General features: G+C 53.3%; 2 protein-coding genes across 10 annotated transcripts; one reads left to right on the forward strand and one right to left on the reverse strand.

Annotated features, from left to right (window-relative positions):
* The first annotated feature begins 1 nt into the window (after position 1).
* Positions 2-4,341, forward strand: HIRIP3 (HIRA interacting protein 3). Of its 5 annotated transcripts, none has more exons than XR_010323660.1 (7): positions 2-772; positions 875-986; positions 1,238-2,469; positions 2,570-2,738; positions 2,816-2,914; positions 2,994-3,325; positions 3,477-4,341. XR_010323660.1 is itself a non-coding variant. In XM_064295802.1 (7 exons), the coding sequence occupies exons 1-7, from the start codon at positions 509-511 to the stop codon at positions 3,155-3,157; spliced, it is 1,962 nt and encodes a 653-aa protein (XP_064151872.1). In that variant the 5' UTR covers positions 2-508; the 3' UTR covers positions 3,158-4,341. The 5 variants fall into 5 exon arrangements, 4 of the variants coding, with proteins under 4 accessions (XP_064151872.1, XP_064151871.1, XP_064151873.1 ...); XM_064295802.1 differs by having other exon boundaries at positions 2-573; positions 652-772; positions 2,994-4,341; XM_064295801.1 differs by having other exon boundaries at positions 2,994-4,341.
* On the reverse strand, positions 4,336-22,682 carry TAOK2 (TAO kinase 2). 5 transcript variants are annotated; one of them, XM_010598506.3, is made up of 19 exons: positions 22,568-22,682; positions 19,045-19,211; positions 18,807-18,878; positions 18,611-18,712; positions 18,067-18,112; positions 17,837-17,933; positions 17,573-17,686; positions 17,381-17,472; positions 15,171-15,264; positions 14,994-15,075; positions 13,866-14,033; positions 13,435-13,695; positions 13,108-13,269; positions 11,200-11,565; positions 10,911-11,114; positions 10,341-10,580; positions 6,988-7,200; positions 5,647-5,829; positions 4,336-5,564 (listed from the first exon to the last, which is right to left on the reverse strand). In XM_010598506.3, the coding sequence occupies exons 2-19, from the start codon at positions 19,174-19,176 to the stop codon at positions 5,043-5,045; spliced, it is 3,150 nt and encodes a 1,049-aa protein (XP_010596808.1). In that variant the 5' UTR covers positions 19,177-19,211; positions 22,568-22,682; the 3' UTR covers positions 4,336-5,042. The 5 variants fall into 5 exon arrangements, with proteins under 5 accessions (XP_010596808.1, XP_064151868.1, XP_064151869.1 ...); XM_064295798.1 differs by having other exon boundaries at positions 13,435-13,713; XM_064295799.1 differs by lacking the exon at positions 6,988-7,200 and having other exon boundaries at positions 13,435-13,713.
* Between the last annotated feature and the right edge of the window lie 1,295 nt (positions 22,683-23,977).

A 23,977-nucleotide genomic window follows, 5' to 3' on the forward strand; every position in this document is an offset into this window, starting at 1 on the left:
CGCTAAAGATGGCGTCGCAGCGACGCGATGACGTCACAAAGATGGCGGACGCCAGAGGGCGCCTTTCCTGATTGTAAACGTGTTTCCAGATTTAAAGGCACAAACAGACTACCCCCCCCCAAGGATTCCTAGTCTCCTTGCAAGAATGCCCTTTTTCTTTTGCCTTTCGAAAAATAGCAGCATAGCTAGCGCCCGTGACCAGGCGCCAAGGAGGCAGCGTCGCGGGTTGATTACGTCACAGCTAAGGATGCCTGCGCTGAAGCGGTTTCCAACGAGAACTTTTACAAAGTTTCGTTCTAAGCAAGGGAGCGAACCGCGAGACCTTCCAACTGCCGCGGGGAAAGCAAGATTTTATCTGGTAAAGTTCTCGGCTCAAGCAACTCGCGACCAAACCTAACGGTCTCGCCTGACGGTGCCACGGCACTGCGCGTGCGTGACCGCCTGTCAAACGCGTTGACGGAGGCCGAGAAGAAAAAAGGCGGGAGCCGTCAATCCCGGATGGAGCAAAATGGCGCGGGATAGCGAGATGCAGGAATTCACCCGTATCCTCTTCCAAGGACGCCCGGACCTCAGGTGCACTGGGGGCTGGAGGTGGGACTGGAAAGGGCAAGGGCGGGATGGGGACACCGTCTTGACACCATGTCCCCGCAGTACGCTCACGCACTCCATCGTGCGGCAGAGGTTCTTGGCTCACGTGGGCCGCGACCATCTGGAACCTGAAGAGAAGCAGGCGCTGAAGCGGCTGGTGGAAGAGGAGCTGCTGAAGATGCAGGTGTGGCCACGAGGCTGGGCCACGGGAGGCCGGGCTTGTTGCCGAGGGGGTGGGGCAGAACACAACCTGGGTACATGCTCTACCCTCTTGATGCACACGCAGGTGGATGAAGCGGGTACCAGGAAGAAGCTAGACCTTAGGAAGCAGGTGAAGAGACCTCCCATCCCCTCCAGTGATCCAAAAAGAAAAAGACTCCGTTTCAGTTCAGAGCCAGGTTAGTGCCGCCTCCCAGCCACCAGTGCCTTCTGCATCTTTGGTTTATTTAGAAAATATTTATTGAACATGAAATATGTCCCAAGGTGTTAGATAAGGGGGATTATTGAGTCAGGAGCCAGGATCAGGATGGACTTGTAGTTGTTTTCTACTGCCCTTCACTCTGTCAGAGCAGGACTGGAGACAACCTATCCCAAGTGAAGGGAGAAGGAACAGGAAGAACCAGTCCCATCCCTTCTTTCCATATTCTAGAGCTCAGCTCTGCAGCCTCCAGTCCAGACTGCTTTGGCTTCCCAGCAAAGAACGGAATGGCAGCAGCAGAAGTCAGCCCAGCTGAGAAGAGTCCAAGGCGAGCCTCACAGAAAGAAATGGGGGAGAGCAGAGATGAGGAAGAACAGCAGAGGGACTTGACTGCAAAGATGGGATTAGAGAAGGTGGTGAAGGAGAGCAGTGAGGAAGAGGAGGAAGGCTTTGTCAAAACAAGTGAGATCTGGAAGAAAGACAGTAGTGAGGAAGAGGAGGAGTTGAAAGGCAGGAGTAGGAAGAAAACTGTGACAAAGAAGAACAAGCAGACACCAGGCAAGGCCTCAGCCAGCAGGGAACAGGCTAGGGAGGAGAGTGAAGACAGTGAGGAGGAACCTGCCCAGAGAATGAGAAGGAAGGGGGAGGGAAAGAAAGGAGCTAAAAGCCACCAGGAAAGTGAAAAGGAGAGTGAGGATGAGAAAGAGGAGACCCCAGCCAAGAATGAGAATAGAGAGGAGGAAGGGGGAGAAGAGGAGGATGAGGAGAAGGAAGGGGGAGAAGAGGAGAATGAGGAGGAGGAAGGGGGAGAAGAAGAGGATGAGAAGGAGGAAGGGGGAGAAGAGGAGGATGAGGAGGAGGAAGGGGGAGAAGAGGAGGATGAGGAGGAGGAAGGGGGAGAAGAGGATGAGGAGGAGGAAGGGGGAGAAGAAGAGGAGGAGGAGGAGGAAGGGGGAGAAGAAGAGGAGGAGGAGGAACGGAAATGCAGAGCCACAAGCAGTGGAGGAAAAAGGTTAGGTTGGGGCGAAAGGAGCTTGAAGCAGAAAAGCAGAGCAGGGAAACTAATGGGAGACCGACAGGACAGAGGGGAAGGGAAGGGAAAAGAGGCAACAGGCAGTGGGGATAACAAAGGGGGAGATGAAATACTTCCAGTGCAGAGGAAGAGCAAGGATAGGGGCCAGTGTAAGGGGGGGAAAAGGCAGAGTGGAAGCAGCGAGGAGGATGGGGAAGACAGCCTGAGGAAGATGAAAGTAAGGAATAAAGGTGCTAGAAAGACAGTCAAAGCTAACAGTATCAATGGTGAGGAGAGTGACTTGGAGAGGGAGGTGAGTGACAGCGAGGCAGGAGGGAGTCCCAAGGAGGAGAGGAAGAACCGATCTTCCAAGAAGAGCTCCAAGAAAGGCAAGACGCGAAGCTCCTCTTCCTCCTCCTCAGATGGAAGTCCAGAGCCCAGAGGCGGGAAGGTGAGGGTGAAAATGGGGAGGAAGGCCACCATCGGGGAGTAGGGAGACCCTGACTCAAGCCCAGCAGTCTTGGCTTTCAGTTGTTGTCTTTCCTTGCCAGGCTGTCTCTGGTCGCCATGGTGAAGACCACCCAGCTGTGATGAGGCTAAAGCGCTACATCCGGGCCTGTGGGGCCTATCGCAACTACAAGAAGCTGCTGGGCTCCTGTCACTCACACAAGGAGCGCCTGAGTGTCCTCCGGGCAGAACTGGAAGCCCTGGGCATGAAGGGTAAGACTGGGCATGCTCCAGGGGCTGTGTGAGAGGGCTCCTGCTGCTGAGAGGCTCACTTGCCCTTTCTGCCCCAGGTAACCCTTCCTTAGAGAAGTGTCGGGCCCTGAAGGAGCAGCGGGAGGAGGCAGCTGAGGTGGCCTCCTTGGACGTTGCCAACATCATCAGCAGTTCAGGTTAAGGGGCTTCTTCTCATTCCCCCAGGAGAAGATGGGGTTGGGCTTCCGCAGACAACTAATCTCCCCTTCCCCCTAGGCCGGCCACGCAGACGCACAGCCTGGAACCCTTCAGGAGAAGCAGCCTCCTCTGGGGAGCCATACCGCAGGACCCTGGACTCAGATGAAGAACGGCCCCGTCACCCACCCCCAGACTGGTCACACATGCGTGGCATCATCAGCAGTGATGGCGAGAGTAACTGAGCTCTGCCTGCCCCTGAGGAGGGACCCTTGCAGCTTGTACAAAGCATATATAGTACCTTCTGTTTTGTGCCTGCACAGAGTTGAAGCAGCTTTCTCCAGAGAAGACAAGCAGCTCCCAGAGACACAAGTTGTTGGGACCCAGCTTCTTGGCTCAGTTTTCTGTTTAAGGTGTTCACAGGGGTTTATTTTTTAAAATTCAATAAAGGACTGTTTGTAGTCATCTCATCAGAACTGGTTCTCTACTCTTACCCTCTGTACTTTGGGCCAGGAGCTGAGGAAGGACCACTGCTCACCATCTGGTTCCTTTTAATTTTCCCAGGTTCTCCAGTGAACTTCCAGCCTCCAGACACTGCCATCCAAAGTCTGCCATCAGACTGTATCAGAGAAGAGTACAGCTGCCTATTCTTCCTTCAGGCTGCCCAGTGGGCACCTCTGATCACCCTGCTTTTAGTCCAGTAACCTAATGCCTCGTTAAGAGGATGTGAATGATTGGCCTTGGGGAGAATGCGATGCACAAAGTGTCTTGGAGATGGCTGGTTTGTGTTTTCCTCTTCCCCCTACTTTTGGAAACAGTCGCTTCGTGCATGGACTATCTCTACTTCAACCTAAAAGGAATGGGTACAGGACTCAGAGAAGCACTGGTGGCACAGTGGTTAAAGCACTTGGCTGCTAACTGAAAGGCAAGCAGTTTGACCCACCAGCAGTTCTGCAGGAGATCTCTCTCTCACGGTCTGCTCCCGTGAACATTACAGCCTGGGAAACCCCAGGGGGCAGTTCTACTCTGTCCTATGGGGTCATTAGGAGTTGGAATTCACTCGATGGCACACAACAGGACCTAGACCTGACCCCATGCCTCTGGCTACAGACTGACCCAATGAAGTCACCTCAGGTCTTTGCTGGATTCTTTGCTGAGATTGCTAATAAAATGTAAGCCTGGAGCCTACTGGTGAAATGAACCTTCTGAAAATCAACGAAGCCAAAGCAAAGGGAAGCAGGTAAATTAAGAGACCAAGAGGCTGATGACGTTTTGAGGCCCTGGATCTAGTCATGGCCAAAGCCATCAAAAATCACTGGAGTTTTAAATTACACAGTCCAATAAATATAAGTAAACTACCACTTGCTGCTGAAAACAGCCCTTACCATACATCTTAGACAGAAAGGGTGAGTCCTGGGGTCTGTTAGAGTAACCAACAGTTTATTACAAGCTTGCACTGGGGTTCTGTGCCAGACCCATAAGCTGAGAGGGGCCCCATGACTGCCCCATGCCTGGGAGCAGCCCCTTCCAAGGTCCTTCCCTTGGTCCCCCACCCCAGCCCTGATCCCAATTAAAAAAAAGAAAAAGAAAAAAAGACAAGACGGCACAGGACTTCAGACCGCAACGGAGGAGTAGAGAGACTCAGGTATCTTGATTCCAAGACCCCGTCCTGATCCTTCTTTCCCAGGAAGGCCACCTCCTCCTGTTCTCTCTGCCCCAGACCTGCTCTGCCAGGCCCCAGGTCTGGGGGCTCTGGATCCCCAGTCCACAGCCCCATTGCAGGGAATAGTGGAGTTTTCTGAATATCTCTAGACCCACCCTTCCCCTCCCCCAGGGGACTAGATGAATATTTGACACGCACGCACGCACACCTCCCTCCTTTCCCTACGCTGACGGAGGGAGGTCCTGGCACCATGGTGGGGAGGCAGGGGCTCCTGGTCAGCCTTGAGGCACCTATGCCCAAGCTGGCCCAGGGCCACTGGCCAGCCCCAAGAAGCTCATGAGATGAGGTTTGAAGGGAACTGGACCTGACATCCTGTCCCCCACCCTTGGGTAGGCCTCAAGCTTACTGCCCTCCAGGATCAGGCTCCACCCACCCTGTCCAGCTCATCTACTCATCTGCTCTGCACTTCAGGAGTAGAAGTGAGAGGAACCGTTAAGGATGTGGGAAGCGACACTGGTGCTGCGGCTTAGAGGCCCAGGGACTGCAGCAGCAGGCGGGCCCACGTTCTCACTGCCACTGCCCCCTGAGGCTGCCCGCCGTAGGGGCTGGGGGCTATTTCTTAGCAGCAGCAGGGCTCCACCGCGGGGTGTCCCACTCTGTGCTGGAGGCCCGATCCAGTTTGGGGGACCTGGGGGAGCCAGCAGAGAGGGCTGACGCCAGGCTGGGGGGGGCATGCCTGGTGGAGGAGGGCCATGGCTCCAGTGTGCCCCTGAGCGGGGAACAGGACGGGAGGGCCAAGCAGGGGCAGGGGGTGGAGCAGGATAGCCCTGGGCAGCAGCCTCGGCTGGGATGCCCCCAAGAGCCATGCTGGAGAAGCCCAGCCTCATACTCTCAGCATCGAAGGCCTCGATTTCACGGGCCTGCCGCTCGAGCAAACTCCGGATTCGCTCGGAGCGCCCTGTCTGTAGGGCCAGCAGCTCCTCTTCCACCTGGGGCACCCAGAACAGAGGTTAGAGTCCAGGGGTGGGGAGCCTGCCCTCCCCTCCCATCCTGGAGGCCAAGCTCCCTTACCCGCTGCTCCAAAAGGGCCCGCCTCAGAGCTACCCTCTGCTCCAGCTCCCGCAGCTCCCGTTCGTGTTGACTCTCTGTGCGGATCTTGATCTTGCTCTGGTAAGCATTGAGCAGCTCCAGTTCTTGTTGAAGCTGCTGCCGAAGGGCCTGAAACTCTGCCTCCTGGGTCTCATCGAGCCGCAGCTGGAGAAAAAGAACCAGTTTTTGGGACCTCCTCCTTACCCCCATGATCCTACCCCCTGCGTCAGGTAGGCCTGGGCCCTGATGTTTCGAACAGCAGCCAGTCTCAAGAGCTACCAAAATTAAGGACCATCATGCCCTGTCACACAACAATTACACTTCCAGGAATTTATCCCCCAGGTATTCTGCACATGTGCTTGAAGGTGTTTATAGAAGCATGGCAATAGCGAAATGCTGGATACAACCCAAATGTCCGCCGATAAGGCTGTGGTTAAATAAATTATGGTATAACCACACCACAGAGAACTCTATACTGTTGAAGAAAATGAGATATATGTACAGACATGGGAAGGTGTGCAAGAAATATTAAGTGGAAAAAGGAAGTTAGAGAACAGTATGTGAAGTAGGATACCATTTCTGTTTAAAAGTTTCATATAATTTTCCAAATATGCATACGAACAAATCTAGAATACGCAGTCATTAGTAACAATAGTTACCTCCAAGAAGAAGGATTTGGCTGAGAGAGAATAGCAAAGGATGGGGGACCTTTTGAGGAGCTCTGGTGGTATGGTGTTAAAGCGCTTGGCAGTTTGAACCCACCAGCTGGTCTTTGGGAGAAAGATGTGGCAGCCTGGTTCCGTAAAGATTTACAGCCTTGGAAACGCTACGGGGCAGTTCTACTCTGTCCTGTAAGGTCGCTATGAGTCGGAATCAACTTGACAGCAGTGGGTTTGGTGGTTTTGGGGGAGCTCTTTTGTACTGCATGTAAATTTTAAGCAGCCAGTCCCAGTGCTATGTGTGATCACTTTTACAACAAGAACCTTCAAAATCCTCCAGATTTTGTGGTAAATGGGCCCAAAGGCCACAATCGTTTTGACTTGCTCCCTGTAAACACATTCAACTAACTCGGGCCCAGTAAAAAAGAATTATAGCCACTTGTTTCCTTGGTGGTTCTGGGTACAACAGGCAGGCTGGCTTTGTCAATACCTTAAGAAAATACTAAGAAAAACGATAAAACCACTGGGGAGAATACCAATAATGGGAGACTATGAGATTCCCAAATACAAAAAACCCCACCTGTCTACACCCTCCACCCATAACTACGCTGCAAATACAGGGGCCAAATGCTATCATGCTCCCTCCCTGGACCCCAGGCCTCACCGCCTGCGAGCTGAGCATCTCCGAGATGGACTGGTCATACTGCTCGGCCAGGATTGCTAGCTTGCGGGTCTGTTCTTCCTTGAGCCGCTTAAGGAGGCTCTTGTGCTGAGCTTTGGGAGTGGTCTCCAGCAAGTGTGCCCGCAGAGCCTTGTACTGCCGAGTCTGGATCTTGCACGTCTCCTGGAACTGCTTCTTGATCTGCAGCTCCTTAGACTACGCAGTGGATGGATCGAAGGGAGATGGGGGTGGGGGGAGGGAGAAGAGGAAAAGGAGGAGGAGAAGGAACAACCAGGGGAGAGGGGGAGAAGAGAAAGAGGAGAGGAGACAGAAGCAGAGACAGGGAGAGGGAGAGAAACAGAAAACATGTTAGACAGAGGGGGCGGGGGGAGCTGTATACAGACAGACGTGGAGAGATGGGGTTGTGTGGAGAGATAAAGAAGGCTCTTGGGCAAGAGATGCAGAGAAGACGAGACAGGTTCCAAGAGCACATTCACAGAGCTGGGTGGAAAACCCACAAGGAAGAGCATCAGACAGCATGTTCATGGATAGGAAATCGAGAATCTGTACAGAATACTGAGTACACACAAGAAAGAAGCTCTGATCATGCAGAGACGGAGAAAGTACAACCTAGAGACAGAAACATGTGAGCAAATATAAGAATGTGTGTAAGAGTGAAAAACCAAGTCACACAATACACCCATGGAAAAAGCAGCACAACTAAGGAAAGACAGAGGAAGTCCCAGGTTCGGCACCTCAGGGAGGAAGGGAGGGAAGGAGGGTAAGCACTGAGCTAAGAGATGGATAAGAAGGGGTTGCCCCATCTTGGGCCACATAAGGGAAAGGGTCAAAGGATGTGGCCAGAAAGGGCCTAACAAACTCAATGGGCCAGCAGCTGCCACCCTCCTGACCAGATCCGCATTCCAGCCCCGCTCCTTACACACTCAGCTCCCACCCCAAGCCCACAACCAATCCCATTTCCACTGTTCCATCACTCTCTGCCTGGCCCCTCAAGCTCAGCCCCCCAACCCCCGCCCCGTGGAGGGTTTGCAGTCTCATCCCCCAACCCTTTCGGGTAATGCTCGATGCCAGGAGAGAAACTTCATTCCCGGACAGAAGGGAACCATGGAGGGACTGGGTTGGGAGAAAAGGCAGGGCTCGGAGGACAAAGGACCCAGAACCAAAGGGCTCTCTGGAAGGAACCTACCAACTGGGAACTGTGGGACCAAGAAGTTTTGTGGAAGCTCAACAGGGGCCCAGACCCCAGAGCTGGGGGTGGTTGTGGTGCAATGAAACTACAAAGCCATAGAGGATGAGGCTGAGGAGTGAAAGGGGTTAAGATAACGTAGATGGCGGTGAAGAGGTCGTGGAACTGGGAGTCAAGGGTCTAGATTGGGGGCATACCGGGGAGGCTAGGCGGCAGGACAAAGCAGACAGAGGCAGCCTGGGCCAAAGGTACAGTTCCGCTCAGATATTTTATTTGTGTTTGTCTTTTTCTTTTTTTTTTGGTAGGGGGAAGGGGACAGGTTGGAAGGGAGACAGAAAAACAAAATCAAAGAGGAGAAAAAAAAAACCATGACTCTTCCCACCCACCACCACCCCTGGCCCCAGGCCTGAGTCGATGAGGGTGAGGATGAACACACACACAGCGGGAGGACAGCAATAACTTAGGGGGAGGGGGGGCATCAGGAGAACACAAAGTGTAACTTCCAGACTCCACCACGGAGGAGGCAGCCTGTCTAGAGGTCCGAGGGCCAGGGAAGTATACTGAAGATGGAGGAATGGAAGGGAGGATTTGGTTCTGGAGAGACTTCACTGAGTAGTGGAGATAAAGTGCTCAATGCTCTAAGTCTGGGCTGGGGAAGGGCTGGAGCTGGTCACCTCCAGGGAGGAAGGGCCCGGGATTGGCGGGTTCGGGACCTCCGCCCAGCTAGACTCCCTGGTGGTAGCTGGCGGGAGGCAGGGGGCCCCAGCTGGCGCTGGCTGCGTGGTAGCAGTCGGGGGATGCGGCTGGGCCGTTCACCCCGAAGCACACCCCAGCTGGCCAGTGTGTGGATGGCCCAGGGGGGCAGGTGGGAGGCTAAACCCCGGCTGGCCCGTGCCAGACGCCAGTTCCAGCCCTTGCACAGAGCCCAAACCCTTGCCAATAGGGCAAATGGGTGTTGGGCGGTGCGGGGACTACCCCGCCGGGGCCCGGGTACAGGGAGACGGCTGCGGAAGCCATCCTTGTTGGTCTTGGGGTAGAGTGCAAACAGGCCCCGGTCCCCCACAGCCCCACAACCCTGTAGGGCCCGGAAGGCCATGGGTGACAGGCGCAGCAGAGCCCGCAACCAGAGTCGAGAGATGCCCCGGCGCATCCGGGGACCCTGCTGCCGCACCCACTTGCCCCCAGCTGCCACAGCTGCCAGGGGTAGAGCCAGGCTTGGCCAGGCTAGAAGCCAGGCAGCCCCAAGGCCCAGAGGCACACCCAGAAGGCCCCGGCGCCAGCTCAGGCCCAGGACAGCCCCCAGTGCAGTACCCTGGGCCAGGAGTAGGAACAGACTGGAGGGCAGGTGCAGAGCTGTACAAAGCAGTAGGTAGGAGGCCCCGAGGCCCACCAGCCCCACCTCAAGGGCCAGCAGTGCTGCCTGCAGGCCACCCCCACCCTGGGCTGCCAGCAATGGGAGCAGCAGCAGTAGTAGTAGAGGCAAAAGGCCCGAGGAGGACCCCACTGCAAAGGAAAGGCCAGCCAGGAGGCCATGAGACAGGAGGCCAGGAAGCTGGCTGGCAGGGCTGGGCCTCAGATACGTTGGAGGAGGTTCAGGTGGGATGTCTGGGGAGGGACAGCCATCCCCAGGATCCCTAGGGGTTCCAACTGGAGCCCCCTCCTCCTCTTCTTCCTCCTCCTCAGGGACTGGGGTCAGGGCTGGGCCTTGAACCCAACCAAGCTCAAACTCCTCATCCAAGAGGTCCCCATCCTCCTTCCCCCACAACCTCCATGCCCCAGCCTCCTCCTGGCCCACGATGCTCCTCTCCTGGGGTGCCAGGGATGGGACTCTAAGCTCCTCTATCTCCTCCCTGGGTAGACCCCAAACTTCCTCATCAATTAGACTCCTATGTTCTTGTGGATTGGGACTAGGGGTTCCTGATTCTTCTCCCACAATTCTGCGCTCCTCTGGCTCCAAGGCAGCCCCTTCCTTTCCCAGAATCCTTCTCTCTGGAACTGCTTCCTCCTCCTTTCCCAGCATTCTTTGGTCCAGGACTGCCGCCTGGCCAGATGAGCAGGGCTGCTCTTCTCTAGGGGTGTCTGTGCTGGGTGGTCCCAGAGCCCCAGGAATGGGGAGCGGGAGGCCCGGGGGGCCCTGGCCTGCACGTACTTTGAGGCTCTTGGGCTGCTGGCGAACCTGGGCTGCATGCTTCTGCCGCAACTCCTGCTCACGCCGCTTGTTGTACTCCAGCTGGTTGCCCAGCTCCGTCTGGTGCTGCAGGCGGGTGAGCTCAGCCCGTGTGCGCTGCACGGCCTGAAGCTGCCGTAGCTCTAGCTCCCGTGTGGCCTCATGCTGCCGCAGCAGCAATGCACACTCCAAGTCCTTCTGTGTCTGTTTCTTGTTCAAGTCCTGGGGCAAAAGAGAGGGAGGGCCCAGGGGCTCAGTCAGGGAGCCGTGTCAGAGTCAAGGAAGTGAAAGCCCGAGGACTCCTTGGCAGAGGGAGCTGGGGGTGAGGGGAGGCAGGACATGAAAGGTGTAAGTTGGCTGGAATGGGAAGGTCTGAGGAAACTCTTGCAGGGTCTGGTGGGGATGGGTAGCAAAAGTGGTGTTGAAGAGAAGCTGAGTCAAAACACGAATGAGACAGAGGAGAAAGAAGACCACAAGTGAAACAAATGCAAAAGGGATGCTGCCTGGAATCTGTGAACGGAGCAGGAGGGGAGTGAGGATGGGGCAGCCTACCTCCCGCAGCAAGTCCTGGTCCAGACTGTGACGAGCCAGCAGCATTTTGCGCTTGTACTGGCGACACTGCAGCTCAAAGTACTGGCGCTGCCGCCGCAGCAACCCTGCTTCCTCCTCTGCTTGGCATTGCTGTAGCTGTTCCTTCTGTCGCAGAAGCCACTCGGCCTTTTCCCGCTTGGGCGTGCTAGGGTTCTCCTGGAGCTCCTGGGCCAGGGCAGCAGGGGAGCAGGGAGGTCAGGGCCTACCTCACCTACCACTGGTCCCACCCACAGCTGCAGCCCTGTCCCACCTCCTTTAGCTGCTCCTTCCGAAGTTTATAGGTACGCTTCTGCGCCTCCAGCAGGGCTGCCAGCTCCTTCTTCTGTTGCCCAAGAATGTGCTGCTGGAACTTCCTCTCCTCAGTCTGGGCAGCCCGCGCCTCCTTCTCACCGATGGCCTGGTGCCGTCGTGCCAACTTTTCTGCCTCAGCCCCAAAGCCTGCCCGCTGTGCCTCGAGCTCTCGCTGCAGCCGTGCGCTATGCTCCTCGCGCTCACCCCTCAGCCGCGACTCCAGGGCCAGCAGCTGCTTCTGATGCTGCCGTCGCATTCGCTTATAGCCACTCAGCTGCTCCCGCAGGGCTGAGTCCTGCTCATGCTCCTGGATCTGACGGCTCACCTAAGGTGCGGGGGCGGGGAGGAAGAGAGATGGTGCTCAGGCCTGGATCCTATATCTTATTAACCCAGATCGTCTTCGTGCTCCAACGGGAAGAACAAATATTTTTGACTCAGGCAGAAAAGAATTTAAATGCCACTTGGTACTTTTCTCACTGTGATCATAAAACAAACCGTTAATCTCTCTGAGCCTATGTCCTCAATGGGATAATGTAGATGTTATCTACTTCACAAGCTGGTGTGATAAAATGATAAAGGCACTGAGGACTGGGCCTGGCACAAAGTAGGAACAATTCAGATTAGGTCACAAGAGCAGAGCAATCAGACAGGCCTAGGCTGAAACCCCAGCTCTGTTACTTATTAACCACGTGAGCTCAAGCAAGTCAACTTCTCTAAGCCTCGGTTCCCTCATTTGTTAAAAGAGGCACTCCTATCTCCTCACAGGAGGCTATGTAGATTAAGCTTGATGTGTACATATAAGCGTCTGAAATACTCTACAAACCAATAAGTACTGGCTTCCTTTTCCCCTCAGCAACACCGAAGGCCTACTCTACCCCAGGGGCTGAGCTGGGATCTGGGCCACAAGATGTCGGAGCGGCAAAAACACTGGGTCTGGATATCCTCATCCAAGGTTCATCCAGCTGGCTACGTCAGTGGATCTCAAACTAGTCCAGGTGGTTGAGTCTCTGGAAGTCACAGACCTCTCTGCAAAGCCCCACAAAGCACTGAGCGTCACAGGATCTGAACAGCTGTCCTAGCAGAACCACCAGCCACAAGCAGAGGCCACAAAAAAAAAAAAAAAAAAAACTAGACCCAACCAGTGGCCTCTGAGGGGATAGCTGGTGCTCGAATGCTCAGGTCCAAAGGTTTTATAAAAACATGGATGAAAAACTACATTTCATGAAAATTCTAACTCCTTCCTTTTTCTGTGAACTGAGAAGATTGGCATGACTTGATTTCAGGAGGACTAAGGTCCTGCTTAGAGTTTGAGAACCACTGAAGGTACTTGGGCAAGCAGCTCTCTGAGCCACCGCTGCCTCATCGTCTCTCAAATGTGAGCATCCCTTCCCCTCCCAAGATACCTGGAAGGATTAGACACATGCAAGCGTGGGGGCCTGAGCCGATCACGAACATGAGGCAGACGCCTGAACACCATCCCTGCTCTCTGGGGCACAGAATCCAGCAGACCTGTCATAATGTTATTCAGGGATGCCGCAGCAGAGGCCCAAATGTGTCTGTGTGCAGGGATGTGGAGCATCTGACTGGCCAGAGGAGCCTGGGAAGGCACCCAAAATGTGTTATTTAAGCTGGGCCACAAAAACGGAGGGCAATGTGACCAAAACAGTTTGGGGAAGGGGGAGAAAGGAGGAAAGGTCGAGGTGAGAAGAAAGCAAGAGCCAACAGAAAGTTTGAGAGTAGAACCTGGACTTAATCCTGTGCCAACAGGGAGAATATCATTTCTGGATGTAGGTAAGACAATCTGGGGCATTCAGATGTGGTAAAAAGATGGACGGAAAACATGCAGAGTGGAGATGGCTGCACTTACCAGGGAGGCTGTGCGGATGGTGGCAAAGTGGTCCCGGTTGCGGCAGTAGGCCCGGCGGCGGGCAGAGGTGGTGGTGGAAGTGGGAGCTGGGGCTGTGGGTGGCTGGAGAGGGCCTGGGGTCATCTCTGGCTGGTAGGGGTCATCATACAGGTTGTCAGAGCCCTAAAGGGAGAGAAGGTGGAAGGGATACCCAAGGCGCAGAGACCTGGCCCATGCGGAGCTACTTGAGGAGACCTGTCAAACTTGGGGAAGGAGAAGTCAGGCTTAGGGAGAGAGAACAGGGAACCCAAGGGATTCTGTCAGGCCCACTCAGGGTAAGCTGCATACCGGCAGCCGGTGGATGATGGAGCTGTGGGAGGTGACCGTGTGCTCCCCCTCTTGCATCATGGCCATCTCCCGGGCTTCAGGGCCTTCCTCCTCCTCCTCCTCCTCTTCCTCCTCCTCCTCCTCCTCCTCATTGTCTGAGGCATCTGCTAGGCTGTTGACAGAGCTGCTCTGGCTGGAGGCGCTGATGGACATGCTGGGCACTGAGTGGCTACTCTCCAGACTTGTCAGCGTCCCAGCTCGATGCATGTAGGGGTCCGCCTCCTGTGGACAGGGCGCAGGCTGTTGGGCAGGGAAGGGGAAGGACAAGGGGTGCGTACTTGGAGATGGCACAAGGAGACAGAGGATGTGTGACGGAGGAAGGCAGCCAGCAGCTGCTGAGAGGCAGGCACAGTATGGGGGTTAAAACAGGGAGGTAGGGGAAGATGGGTCACCTCCTCCTCCTCCGGGGCCTCAGCGCCAGGGCCATTGGGCGCCTCTTGGAACAGTATCTTCTTCATCTTGCGGTACTGCAAGTTGTCCAGCTCCCGCACAGCATCCTTGGTCCTCTGGATTAGGTCCATGATGACTGTGGGTGGACGCTCCCGGAGCACAAAGCGGTGCTGGGGTGGGGAGAGAACATTGAGGTATGCTGCCATTTGTCCGCCCCCACCAATAACCCAGGGCTCTCAGCATTTCCTCTGGCCTGGGACACTTCCCGGGGCCCATGCCTACTATGGGTTGATACTGGCCTTGTCCCAATACCTTCTCTCACAGTAACTTTCTCCGCTGCCCAGTCTCTAGTCCCCAGACAGTTCCTTATTTCTCCAGGCATGGGTGACAGACCAGTCAGGAGATGTGGGTTCCAGCCCAGGTCCTCTACCAAAGTGCTCTGTGACCTTAGACACGTCAACATGGCCTCTCTGGGCCTCACAAGGTATCCCACAACTATAAAATGAATAAGTCAAACTAGACCATTTAAGGATCTTAGGCCCCATGGATCAGTGAAGGTAACAGGGAGTCCCTCTGGTTTTGATAGCTCAAAAAATAGCTTAGGTAAACCTAACATTTACCCAACATAAAGCAACACAGGCTTTGGGTGTGAATCATATCAGGTAACCCTGGTTATCTCACAATGACCAGAAGCCCTGGCTGGCATTTATACATACCTTTGATTAATAAAACATAGGAAACATAACTTAATAAATAAAACCAACCTGGTAGACCAAATCTTATAAAACATAGAGTCCACTGGGCACTGGGGATGGGGGTGGGAATTCATAAATGAAGCTCTTGGTGGAGGAAGAATTGAGAGCCACTAACTGAAAAGAGGCTCCGGGTGGCACAAACCATTAAGTGCTCAACCACAAGCCAAAAAGTTTTTGGTGTGAACCCACCCAGAGGCACCTCAGAAGACAGGCCTTGAAGACACTATGGAGCAGTTCTACTCTGCACACATGGAGTTGCCATGAGTCGGAATTGACTACACAGCAACGAACAACCACCACCGCCACCACCGAGGGGTTTCTTGAGGCTCTAACAAGCTATAGGTCTAGGAAAATGCTAGGCCTATGAGCCCTTACCTTTAAAAGAACCTCTGAGGTTGGCCTGTCTTGAGGGATTTTCTGAAGACAGGAGTCAACAAAATTCCGGAAGTATTCAGACCTGGAAGTCACAGGTTGAGGGAAGGAAAGAAGGGCATGAGCTGGGTAACTTTAACCCATGGCCTAACCCCTATGCCCAGAATTCCCAGTCCTTACCAGTGTCCTGACTGGAGCACGGGGGACTCGTTCTGTGCAATGTGGTATAAGGCACTCATCGCATTCATGTTAAACAGTGGTGGTTTCCGTTCCGCTACAGAGAAAGATCAAGGCGGGGAGAAGGTGAGAGATGGCAGGTGGGCAGGAGAGACTAGAATGGAAATCAGAAGACCTGGGTTCAAAACTCCAGCTCCCTTACTTCCTTGCTGCATGACCTTGAACAATTTCATAATTCTGTTGAGTCTCAATTCACTTACTTCTGTAAAATGCAACACTCATCTTCCCCATTACACATGGGGGTGGAATAAGGATCAAAAAAAAGTAATATATGCAAAAGTTCTTGATAAAGTGCTACATAAAAACAGTGTTAATATTCAGGAAACCAACAAAGAAGGCAGAAAGCAGCACATCCAGTTAGTGGTCCAATGAGTATTTACTAGGTACCGGATGAGAGCAAAAAAAAAAAAACAAAAAAACTGCTAAACATTATCGGGAAGATTAACAAAAACAAGAGATAGCTCCTGCCTAAGTAGGTCTAAATAAATAACATCAAGTTTACAGCATTAGTTGGCTCAAGAAGGAGACAGGTAAATGGCTTTGAAGCTGAGGGTGAGGGGTAAGCCTACAGGCTAGTACGTCTGCAGGGAATTCAGCGAGGGTCTTTTGGAAAAGGGGTTTTAGAGAGTTTGGCCTTAGATTTGAAGTTGCAAACCAGAAGCCCGTTGCAGCTAAGACACACGGTTTGTTTTATTTATATTTTTGCCCTTAACAGTGATCCTTTTTTAAATTAGTTTCCAAAAATAATAATTAGAGAATAATAATCTAAATTTCCAGTTTCTCTTTAAAAAATTAGGTCTGGTGAACTGAAGTTTTCATTCTTGCATAATGATGGGCTGAAACTAAACAATAGCCACCCTCTTTACACAAGAATGGCAACCTCCCGTTTGCCCCAGCCTCCTCCAACCCCCATTACATCCCAGCTGCCATTTACAATCAGGTTTGATTCTTTCTCAACAGTTGAAAAATATTTCTCTGTACCTTGGTTTCTCCCCAAAACTGGGAATAAAATGGGCAGATCTAGGTTTTTTTTTTATATTCAGCCTCCCTCACATACTTCCATCACCCATCTGGCTCCTGCCTTACATAATAAATGTGGACAACGCAAAGGTGGAGGTGTTCAAATGTTTCACCTCGGGTAGAGGACAGGATACAAACCAAGGCAAGAAGTGGGGAAGTTCATGGCACAGACTGAGGTGGAGCTTGTGAAGGGGAGAGCCAGCCCCTAGGAAACAGACCCTTTAGTCTATTGTAAGGGAGAAGGAGCCACTGCTGTCTGAGTAGGTGGGTAAAACTGACCTTAAGTACATCTCTCTGGCATCAGCACATAGAGTGAAGGGAGAAGAGACTGGTGGTAAGAAAGATCACTGCAGGAAACTGGTAGTAAGAACAACAATTTCTTCAGCAACTGTTTAGTTGGGGGCCTCACAAATGTCAACGCACTAAATAGTTGTTTCCATTGTGCAAAACGGCAGACACAAGAAGCAAGGTGTCATGAAGTCACTCTAAGCCTAACTCTCTGCCCTTAGTCAGTCACTATTCTTTGCAATATGTACTGTGTTCTAAACAACCAAAGCCAGTCTCAGTTTCCCATGCCTGCTCTTACCTCTCAGTTTTTGCATATGCTGTCCTCTCTGTCTGGAATGCTCTTCCCTACATTCTCCAAATAGTTAACTTACTATTTGTCGTCTGGGTCTATTTAACATCTCTGCTACGACATGGTCTTCCTCAGCCTCTAAACTAGGCCAAGTCCCTTGTTACACTTTTTTACGACTGCTGTAACTTCTTCAGCCAGCTTTCATCACATTGAGAGAAAACATGACTGCTTTCCCAACTCAAATTTAAGTTCCATGAGGTCAGGGACTGTGTCTACCTCATTCACTACTACACCCCCAGAACCTAGCAGAGTGCATGGCACACAGTGGGCACTCGAAAAGATTTGGAACCAGGATAGTGGACAGGAAGAGATGAATGCTACCAAATCTTTTATCTAAGAACTAGCAGGACCTCATGGCTGCTTGCTCTGGGGATCAAGGGCAGACAAGCTAGACAGGAGCTTGGAAGCCTAAGAGGATGGGATGGCACAGTGATAGTAACAGAGAAAGGTGTAGGGAAGAAAGAGGATGACGCAACAGAGAGGAGAAAGTCCTTACCCAGCTCGATGCAGGTTATCCCCAAGGACCAGACGTCCACTTTGCCATCATACTGCCCTTCATCCATGGCCAGGATCACCTCCGGAGCCATCCTGAGAGAATGGCCAGGATAAAGAAGCTCATCACCCACGCAGACCCTGCCAGCCCCTGCTCCCAACATCCCAGGAGTTCTCTCCACTCACTCCCACTCACCAGTATGGGGTGCCCACGAAGGAGTTGGCGGGTGCCATGATGGATGCAGAGCCGAAGTCCCCCAGCTTCACCAAGCCTGGCTCCGATAGCAGGATGTTTCCAGCCTTCACGTCCCTGGTAGAGGCAAAGCACAGGGATGAGACATGTGTTTCAGGAAGACTGGGCAAGGCTTCAACACCCAGTTTCCCAGAAAAAGGCTGTAGCCCAGCTTAGTGAAGAGAGTAAAGAGCACCCCTCTGCCAGCCATCATCAGTACTCTTGTACCTATGGATCATGTTGTGGGAGTGCAGGTAAGCCAGGCCTTGAAGGGCCCCGTGGGTCACGGCCGCAATCTCTACCTCCTGAAGGGGCTTCTTGTGCACTGGAGAGTCAGAGAAAAACATCATCTGAGGGAGCCTAAGGGTAGACCACAGCAAGCTCCCCTTAACCACTCCCCTATAGCTTCTCTGCTCCTCTCCCTCCTCCCACTTCCTGGTCACCAAAGAGTCACTCACCTTCTAGAAGATCAGAAGCTGAGCCCAAGCAATACTCCATCACCAACTGAGGAATGGTCAAAGGTCAGAGGTCAGCAGATCCTAGCCACCCCTGGCCCAGCTCCCTTGGGCAGACACCCAAAACAGAAAGCTTCCTTGCCTATTCTCCACTCAGGCACAGCCCCCAGGTAATAACAGGGAGGAAGGGCAACTAGAGAGTATGAGGGGACGATAGGAAAGGGGTGCTTGGAGCCAGTGCCTCCCCTACAAAAAGCCCAAGATGCTCACCACCACTCCCATCAAAATCCCTTCAAAGCCCCATTCAATCTCCACCTGCCCCAGCCCACATGTCCTTCTCCAGCTGCTAACAATCTATGTCACTCTTCAAGCCAGACTCTCCTTCTGGACTGAAACTGCTGCTCATGGGTTTGTCTGAGGACGAGAGCGGTCAGGGCAAGACTTCCCCCAGCAGCATCCTGAACAGGACCCACCTAGGAGACTGGACCAGGATAAGGATGGGCCAGAGTAGGGGTAAAGATCAGGCCAGGTCAGGAGGCCAGCTTACCCAAGCCGTGTGTTCTCTCAGGTAACAGCCCCGGTACTGAATGGTATTGGGATGCCGGAGTTTCTGCAAGAACCGCACCTCCTTGATGATGTCCTGCCACTTCTAGAGGGAGGTCAGGGGAGGACAGGGTCACCCAGCCTGCACCTTGAGACTGGGGTCCCCCATCCCCCACCCAGTCTTGTAGAGCCTGACCCACCTCATTTGACTGCTTCCCACTGTAAGACATCTTCTTGATGGCCACCACCTCACTGTTCCGGACATCTCGGGCCTAGAAGACCAGTTCAGAAGGTGGTGAAGGCCCCCATTGAAAATCAGGCAGCAGGAGGACTGCTTGCCCAGGAGAACGCAGGAGAGGCTGGTGTGGTAGAGCAGAGGGGCTGCTGGGGAAGAACAGACTTTCCGCCCTCATCCCACCCTCCCAAGCCTCAACTCACAAAGTACACAGCTCCAAAGCTACCATGGCCAATTTCTCGGAGGTCAGAAAAGAGCTTTTCAGGGTCATCCTTGAAGAAGAGCTCAGCTACATCAGGGTCCTTCAGGCTCCCGGCCCGGCCCCCGGCCGGCATGGTGGCCCCCGGGGGCCCTGAGAGTGGGGCCTGGCCTGGTGAACAGAGAAGGGACTCTTAGAGAGGAAAAGGGGCCCTCAGGTTTCTGCCTTCTCTTCTCCTAGTTCCCTGATGAGGGGGAGGCACTGCTGAGGAAGGGCAGGGGGGGATTAGAAACATGAAAGCTCCAAAAAATGAAGTTGCCCTGGCAACCAGAGCACGGGGGCCGGGTCCCTGGAGTCCCTAAAACTGCTAGGAAGGCTCTGGGAAGCTAAGCATCCTCCCTACCTTCCTCAGCCCTCAACAAGTTCCCATTTCCCTACCAACCCTGGCCTCTCCCCTCAAGAATGAAGGATTATGCTTCCCAGCCAGAGCCTCAGAGGCCCAAGTGTCCTGTCCTGCAAGTCCCATACCCCAACTATTACCAGGCACTTTCCTGTTCCTCTCAGCATGAGGCCCCCTCCTCCCTCAACCTCTCACACTCTGGAAGAGGGCAGGAAATGGCCAGGCCGGAGGCAGTGGAAATCCGGCCATTGTTACAAGTGGGTACTGGTCCAGAGGGGCCAGGAGACTCACTCTCAGAAGTGGGTAGCAACACTGTGGCAGAAATCTAGAATGGGGAGGACAGGAATATAAATGGAACCTGGCTTTGGGGACCTCTCTGTGATCTGGGCTGCCTCACTTGTCCAGTTCAATTGCATAAACACCACAACACAGGTATGGGGCATTTTCAATGTCCAAATAACATTTATTGATCACATATAATAAGCACTTTCCATTCATCATTCAATCCTCAACCCAACCCTATGTGGTAAATATTACAACCCCCATTTTACAGATGAAGAAACTGCCTCAGAAAGGTCAAGTGACTTGCCCAAAGCTGGTTCTCCATCACCATGTTTTTGGACTAGCCCTATGAGACAAGTAGGTCAGGGATCATCATCGCCATCTCACAGACGAAGTCACTGAGGCACAAGAGGATAGATGACTTCTCCAAGGTCAGAGAACAGGACCTTTTCCTCTCCAGTCAGTCCTGCATTCTCATTACGCTCAGTCCCCTGCCTGCAGGAAGCCTCCCCTGACCACTCCAGACCTTGGAAGAGACCCCAGGGCACCCAGGCAAGCACCCAGAGAAAGCTCCTGCAGGACTGGCTTTCCAAGGGGCTTGCAGGCCATGCTAAACACTTGTAGGAACTTAGGCTCACGTCAAGGATACAAAGGAGACTTCAGCAGAGCTGGACTCCTAGGGTAGGGTTTAAGCTACTTAAAAACACCTAACAATTTAGCATGTCATTATAGTCTATCCTGCATTGTTTCCTGTTGTGCTGTTAATTCTGACTCCTTAGCCCAACTGGAAGCTGGAGGGACTCTCTGGTGGGTTCCCAGGGTGCAAAGAACTCAGAATAGCCTGGGAGATTGATTGCCTGCCCTCAGCCCAGCTCTCAGCAGCTCCCAGGCTGCTAAAACCAAACCCCTTTCTCCTACCAGCAGCCAAGCACCCCTCACCCCCACCACACACCCACACATAAAGGCAGGTGCTCACAATTTGCCAGTGGAACCTTCCTGACCTCTCCCTCAGCACCTAGTCGGAGAATGCCAACGTAGGACCCCAGGCCACATATAAATGGTACCACATCACACGATGGCTCTTCCTCACAATATCAATGATCATTCATTGAGCAACTACCAAGCTCTGTGCTAAATCATAACCACCTTCTAAGATGAACAATGTTATCTTCATTCTGCAGATGAGGAAACCCAAGTCCATCTGTCTCTAAGCTACACTGCCAGTACACTCAATCAGCAAGCTACAGCAACAGAGCTTTGAGGAAGTTTCTTATACTCGGTCTTCTCTTCTGTGAAATGGATTACAATATGGGGCTGTTTTGAGATTTTAATGAGATCCATACTTTTTTTTTTTAACTTAGGAGCACTTCCAAAAACCAAACCAAACCCACTGCTGTCCAGTAGATTGTGATTCACAGCGGCCCTATAGGACGGAGTAGAGCTGCCCCACAGTTTCCAGGGAGCACCTGGCTGATCTGAACTGCTGACCTCTTGGTTAGCAGCCATAGCACTTAACCACTACGCCACCAGGGTTTCCAAGGAGCACTTACCAAAAAAAAAAAAACCCAAACCTGCTGCCACTGAGTCCATTCTGACCCATAGCGACCCTATAGGACAGAGTAAAACCGCCCCATAGAGTTTCCAAGGAGCACCTGGTGGATTCCAACTGCCAATAAAAAGAAAAAAAAATTTTTTTTTATTGGCAGTTGGAATCCAATAGCAGACACTAAATACATGGATTTTTCCTTCTCCACCTCCAGGGTTGCCACAACACCACTTTAATCTTTTGGGGTCATTCTACCCCAGTAACTTGGCTTTAACTGTTAAGAGACACCACTATACCTATCATTTGTCAAAACAGAGTCTTTTCAGGAACCTGGGCCAAAATCTGGGATTAGGGTAAGGATGAAGGTCACAGTAGAGAGAAAAATTCATGAGGTGGAAAAAAAGAGCCAGAGCCTTCCATTAGGAAAAGCCTGAATACAGCTCTCCTGGAAAGGAAGCTCATTTCAACCCCCATTCTTAAACCTCACTCCAACTTGTTTTCCTCTGGATCCCTTGCCAAGCCCAGGCACAGGGGAAAAGAGATGGAGCAGGGGCAAGACTTGATCCAAGACTTGGGTTCAAATCCCGATTCTGCCACTTGTGTGACCTTGGGCAACCTCTCTGGGCCTCAATGTTCTCAACTGTAAAATGGGAAAACAGTAATAAAGGGCCCCACAGGGTGAATGTGGTGGGGGAGCATATGAAAGAATGGATGTAAAACCACTTTGTAAATGGGGGACCACTAAACAAACGTGTAAGATTGTTCATACCATCACAGAAAGAAGTTACAAGGTTAACTGTAGCTAAGGGAAAATACTGCCAGGCACCCCTAACACACACACATTTTTTTGCAAAGATAAGAAACCCAACCAAACCAGGCCCAAAAGCAGATTAGCAGATCCTGACCCACCATGGGGATCAGAGGCACGAAAATCAATATCCCAGAACAGTCAGGAAAGAGAAGTATAATCGTGTTAGAGGTGATTGTGAGGGGCAAAGTGAACAGAAAAACAGACCAGAAGGATGCAAACCCATCTGATTAGCTCAAGCATCCTAGGTATGACCTCTGGTGACATCGGAGACCCTGTCACCTGAGGTCCCCATCAACCAGACACAATGAAGGGAAGAGGAAGGGGAAGAGGGTGGCAACAGAAGGCAAGGCTGGCCAGAGACTGACCACTGGCCCAGTTGGGCTTCCCCATCCTGAGGAGAGGACCTTCTTGGGCCCAGCTTCTCAGAAAGAAGCACCCTTTCTTAGTGCCAGACACAGGGACCCGAGCCCCTGCACCCCGCTTCTCACCTGGAAGGGGTCACTATGGTGCCCCAGCGCTTCCGCCTCCTCCTGGGGTCCTCCAGCGGCTCTGCCAAGCAGGGAGAGGGGCAAGGAGACCCTTCCCCTTGCCACCTCTTCCTCGGCTTTCGCCCTTCCTGAGAGGCGGGCCAGGGAAGCCCCCCCTGGAGGGGAGGGGGTGACAACCTGATCTGACCTCGCGGTCCAGTCCTCCTCCTCCTCGAGGGCGACAGTTGCTGAATCCCGGGTTTCTGATTGTGGGGGTCTGAACCCCAGATATTTGAGCGCGGGGGACTGAATCCGGTATTTGAAAGCCCGGGGATATGAACCCCGATACTGGTGACCGAGGGCCCTGAACCCCAGATATTTTAAATCCTATGAAACACAGCCCTAGGTTTACAGAGATTGGGACCTGAGTCCCGGATATCTGGAATCTGAGGGGCTGATGCCGGATATTTGAGAAGCGAGGGACCAAGCCGGAAATTCGGGACCCAGGAGCCTGAGCCTGGGTCTTCGGCTACCGACAGGGGGCCCACCCCGAGGACGTCCGGCCACACGGCCCCTCTCACGCCAGGGTTCGAGGGTGACAGCCCCCACTCTCGCTCCGGCCTCCTCCCTTTCCCTTTCTCTCTCCCGAAGACAGCGTAAAAAATTGTAGTTAAGACGCTGCCGGCGGCCCCCGCACCCTCTCTCCCTCTCCTCCTCTCCGTCTCAGCCTCCCCCGGCAACACAACCCTGCTCTCGTCCCGATCTCTCTCCCTCTTCCTCCCAATTCCAAGATGGAGACCGGGCGGGAGCGCGCAGGCGCGATAGCGACACCGGGCCAAGGTGGGCGGAGTCCAAAGTGAAACGGCCCCGCCCCCCTCCCCTTACGGCCTCGGTCAGGGAGATGGGCAGCCACCGAGTCTGCGTGCGCGCGCGCCCCGCCACGCGGACCCTGGAGGAGGGGAGAAAGCCTAGTCTTGGAAGGGGAGGAGCCCAGAACGCGGTCGGACACTGGTCGTGGAGAGAGCTGTAACGCATGCGCTCGCTCCGCCTTAGCGCGGAGCTCGAGCTTGTTGCTAGGGGAAGCTTTGAGGGGGCGCTAGTGGAAGGAAAGGAGAAGCTGCGATCTGCGCTTGCGTTCAGGGTACAGGTTGGGAGGGGTAAGGGAAGCCTGCTGCTCCGCGCAGAAAAGGCGGGAAAATGGCCTGCTCTTAAGTTGGTAACCATCCAGCCTGGAAGTGGGCTCCCAAGTAGAGGAACCTTGGCACGTCAGTGCTGGGAAAACTCAGTAAGTCAATTCCCTTCATGAAACTGAGGGGCTGAGGATTTGCATGACCTGCCCATGGTCACACTGCATTTATGTCAAAGCACTTCCATCTGACCCTCCCGGAATTGGCTGGAATTATCAATCTTATCCCACAGTAAAAAACAAGA

The sequence above is a fragment of the Loxodonta africana genome, chromosome 12 (genome assembly GCF_030014295.1).
Source record: "Loxodonta africana isolate mLoxAfr1 chromosome 12, mLoxAfr1.hap2, whole genome shotgun sequence".
NCBI lineage: Eukaryota > Metazoa > Chordata > Mammalia > Proboscidea > Elephantidae > Loxodonta > Loxodonta africana.

Coding starts and splice junctions, on each gene's coding strand:
- HIRIP3 (XM_064295801.1), top strand. CDS start 509: ATGGCGCGGGATAGCGAGATGCAGGAATTCACCCGTATCCTCTTCCAA. Junction 987..1,237: donor CCGTTTCAGTTCAGAGCCAG/GTTAGTGCCGCC, acceptor TCCATATTCTAG/AGCTCAGCTCTGCAGCCTCC. Junction 2,739..2,815: donor GGAAGCCCTGGGCATGAAGG/GTAAGACTGGGC, acceptor TTTCTGCCCCAG/GTAACCCTTCCTTAGAGAAG.
- TAOK2 (XM_064295796.1), bottom strand. CDS start 19,176: ATGCCGGCCGGGGGCCGGGCCGGGAGCCTGAAGGACCCTGATGTAGCT. Junction 15,265..17,380: donor GATAACCTGCATCGAGCTGG/GTAAGGACTTTC, acceptor CTTTCTCTGTAG/CGGAACGGAAACCACCACTG. Junction 15,076..15,170: donor GTGCTCCAGTCAGGACACTG/GTAAGGACTGGG, acceptor TGTGACTTCCAG/GTCTGAATACTTCCGGAATT.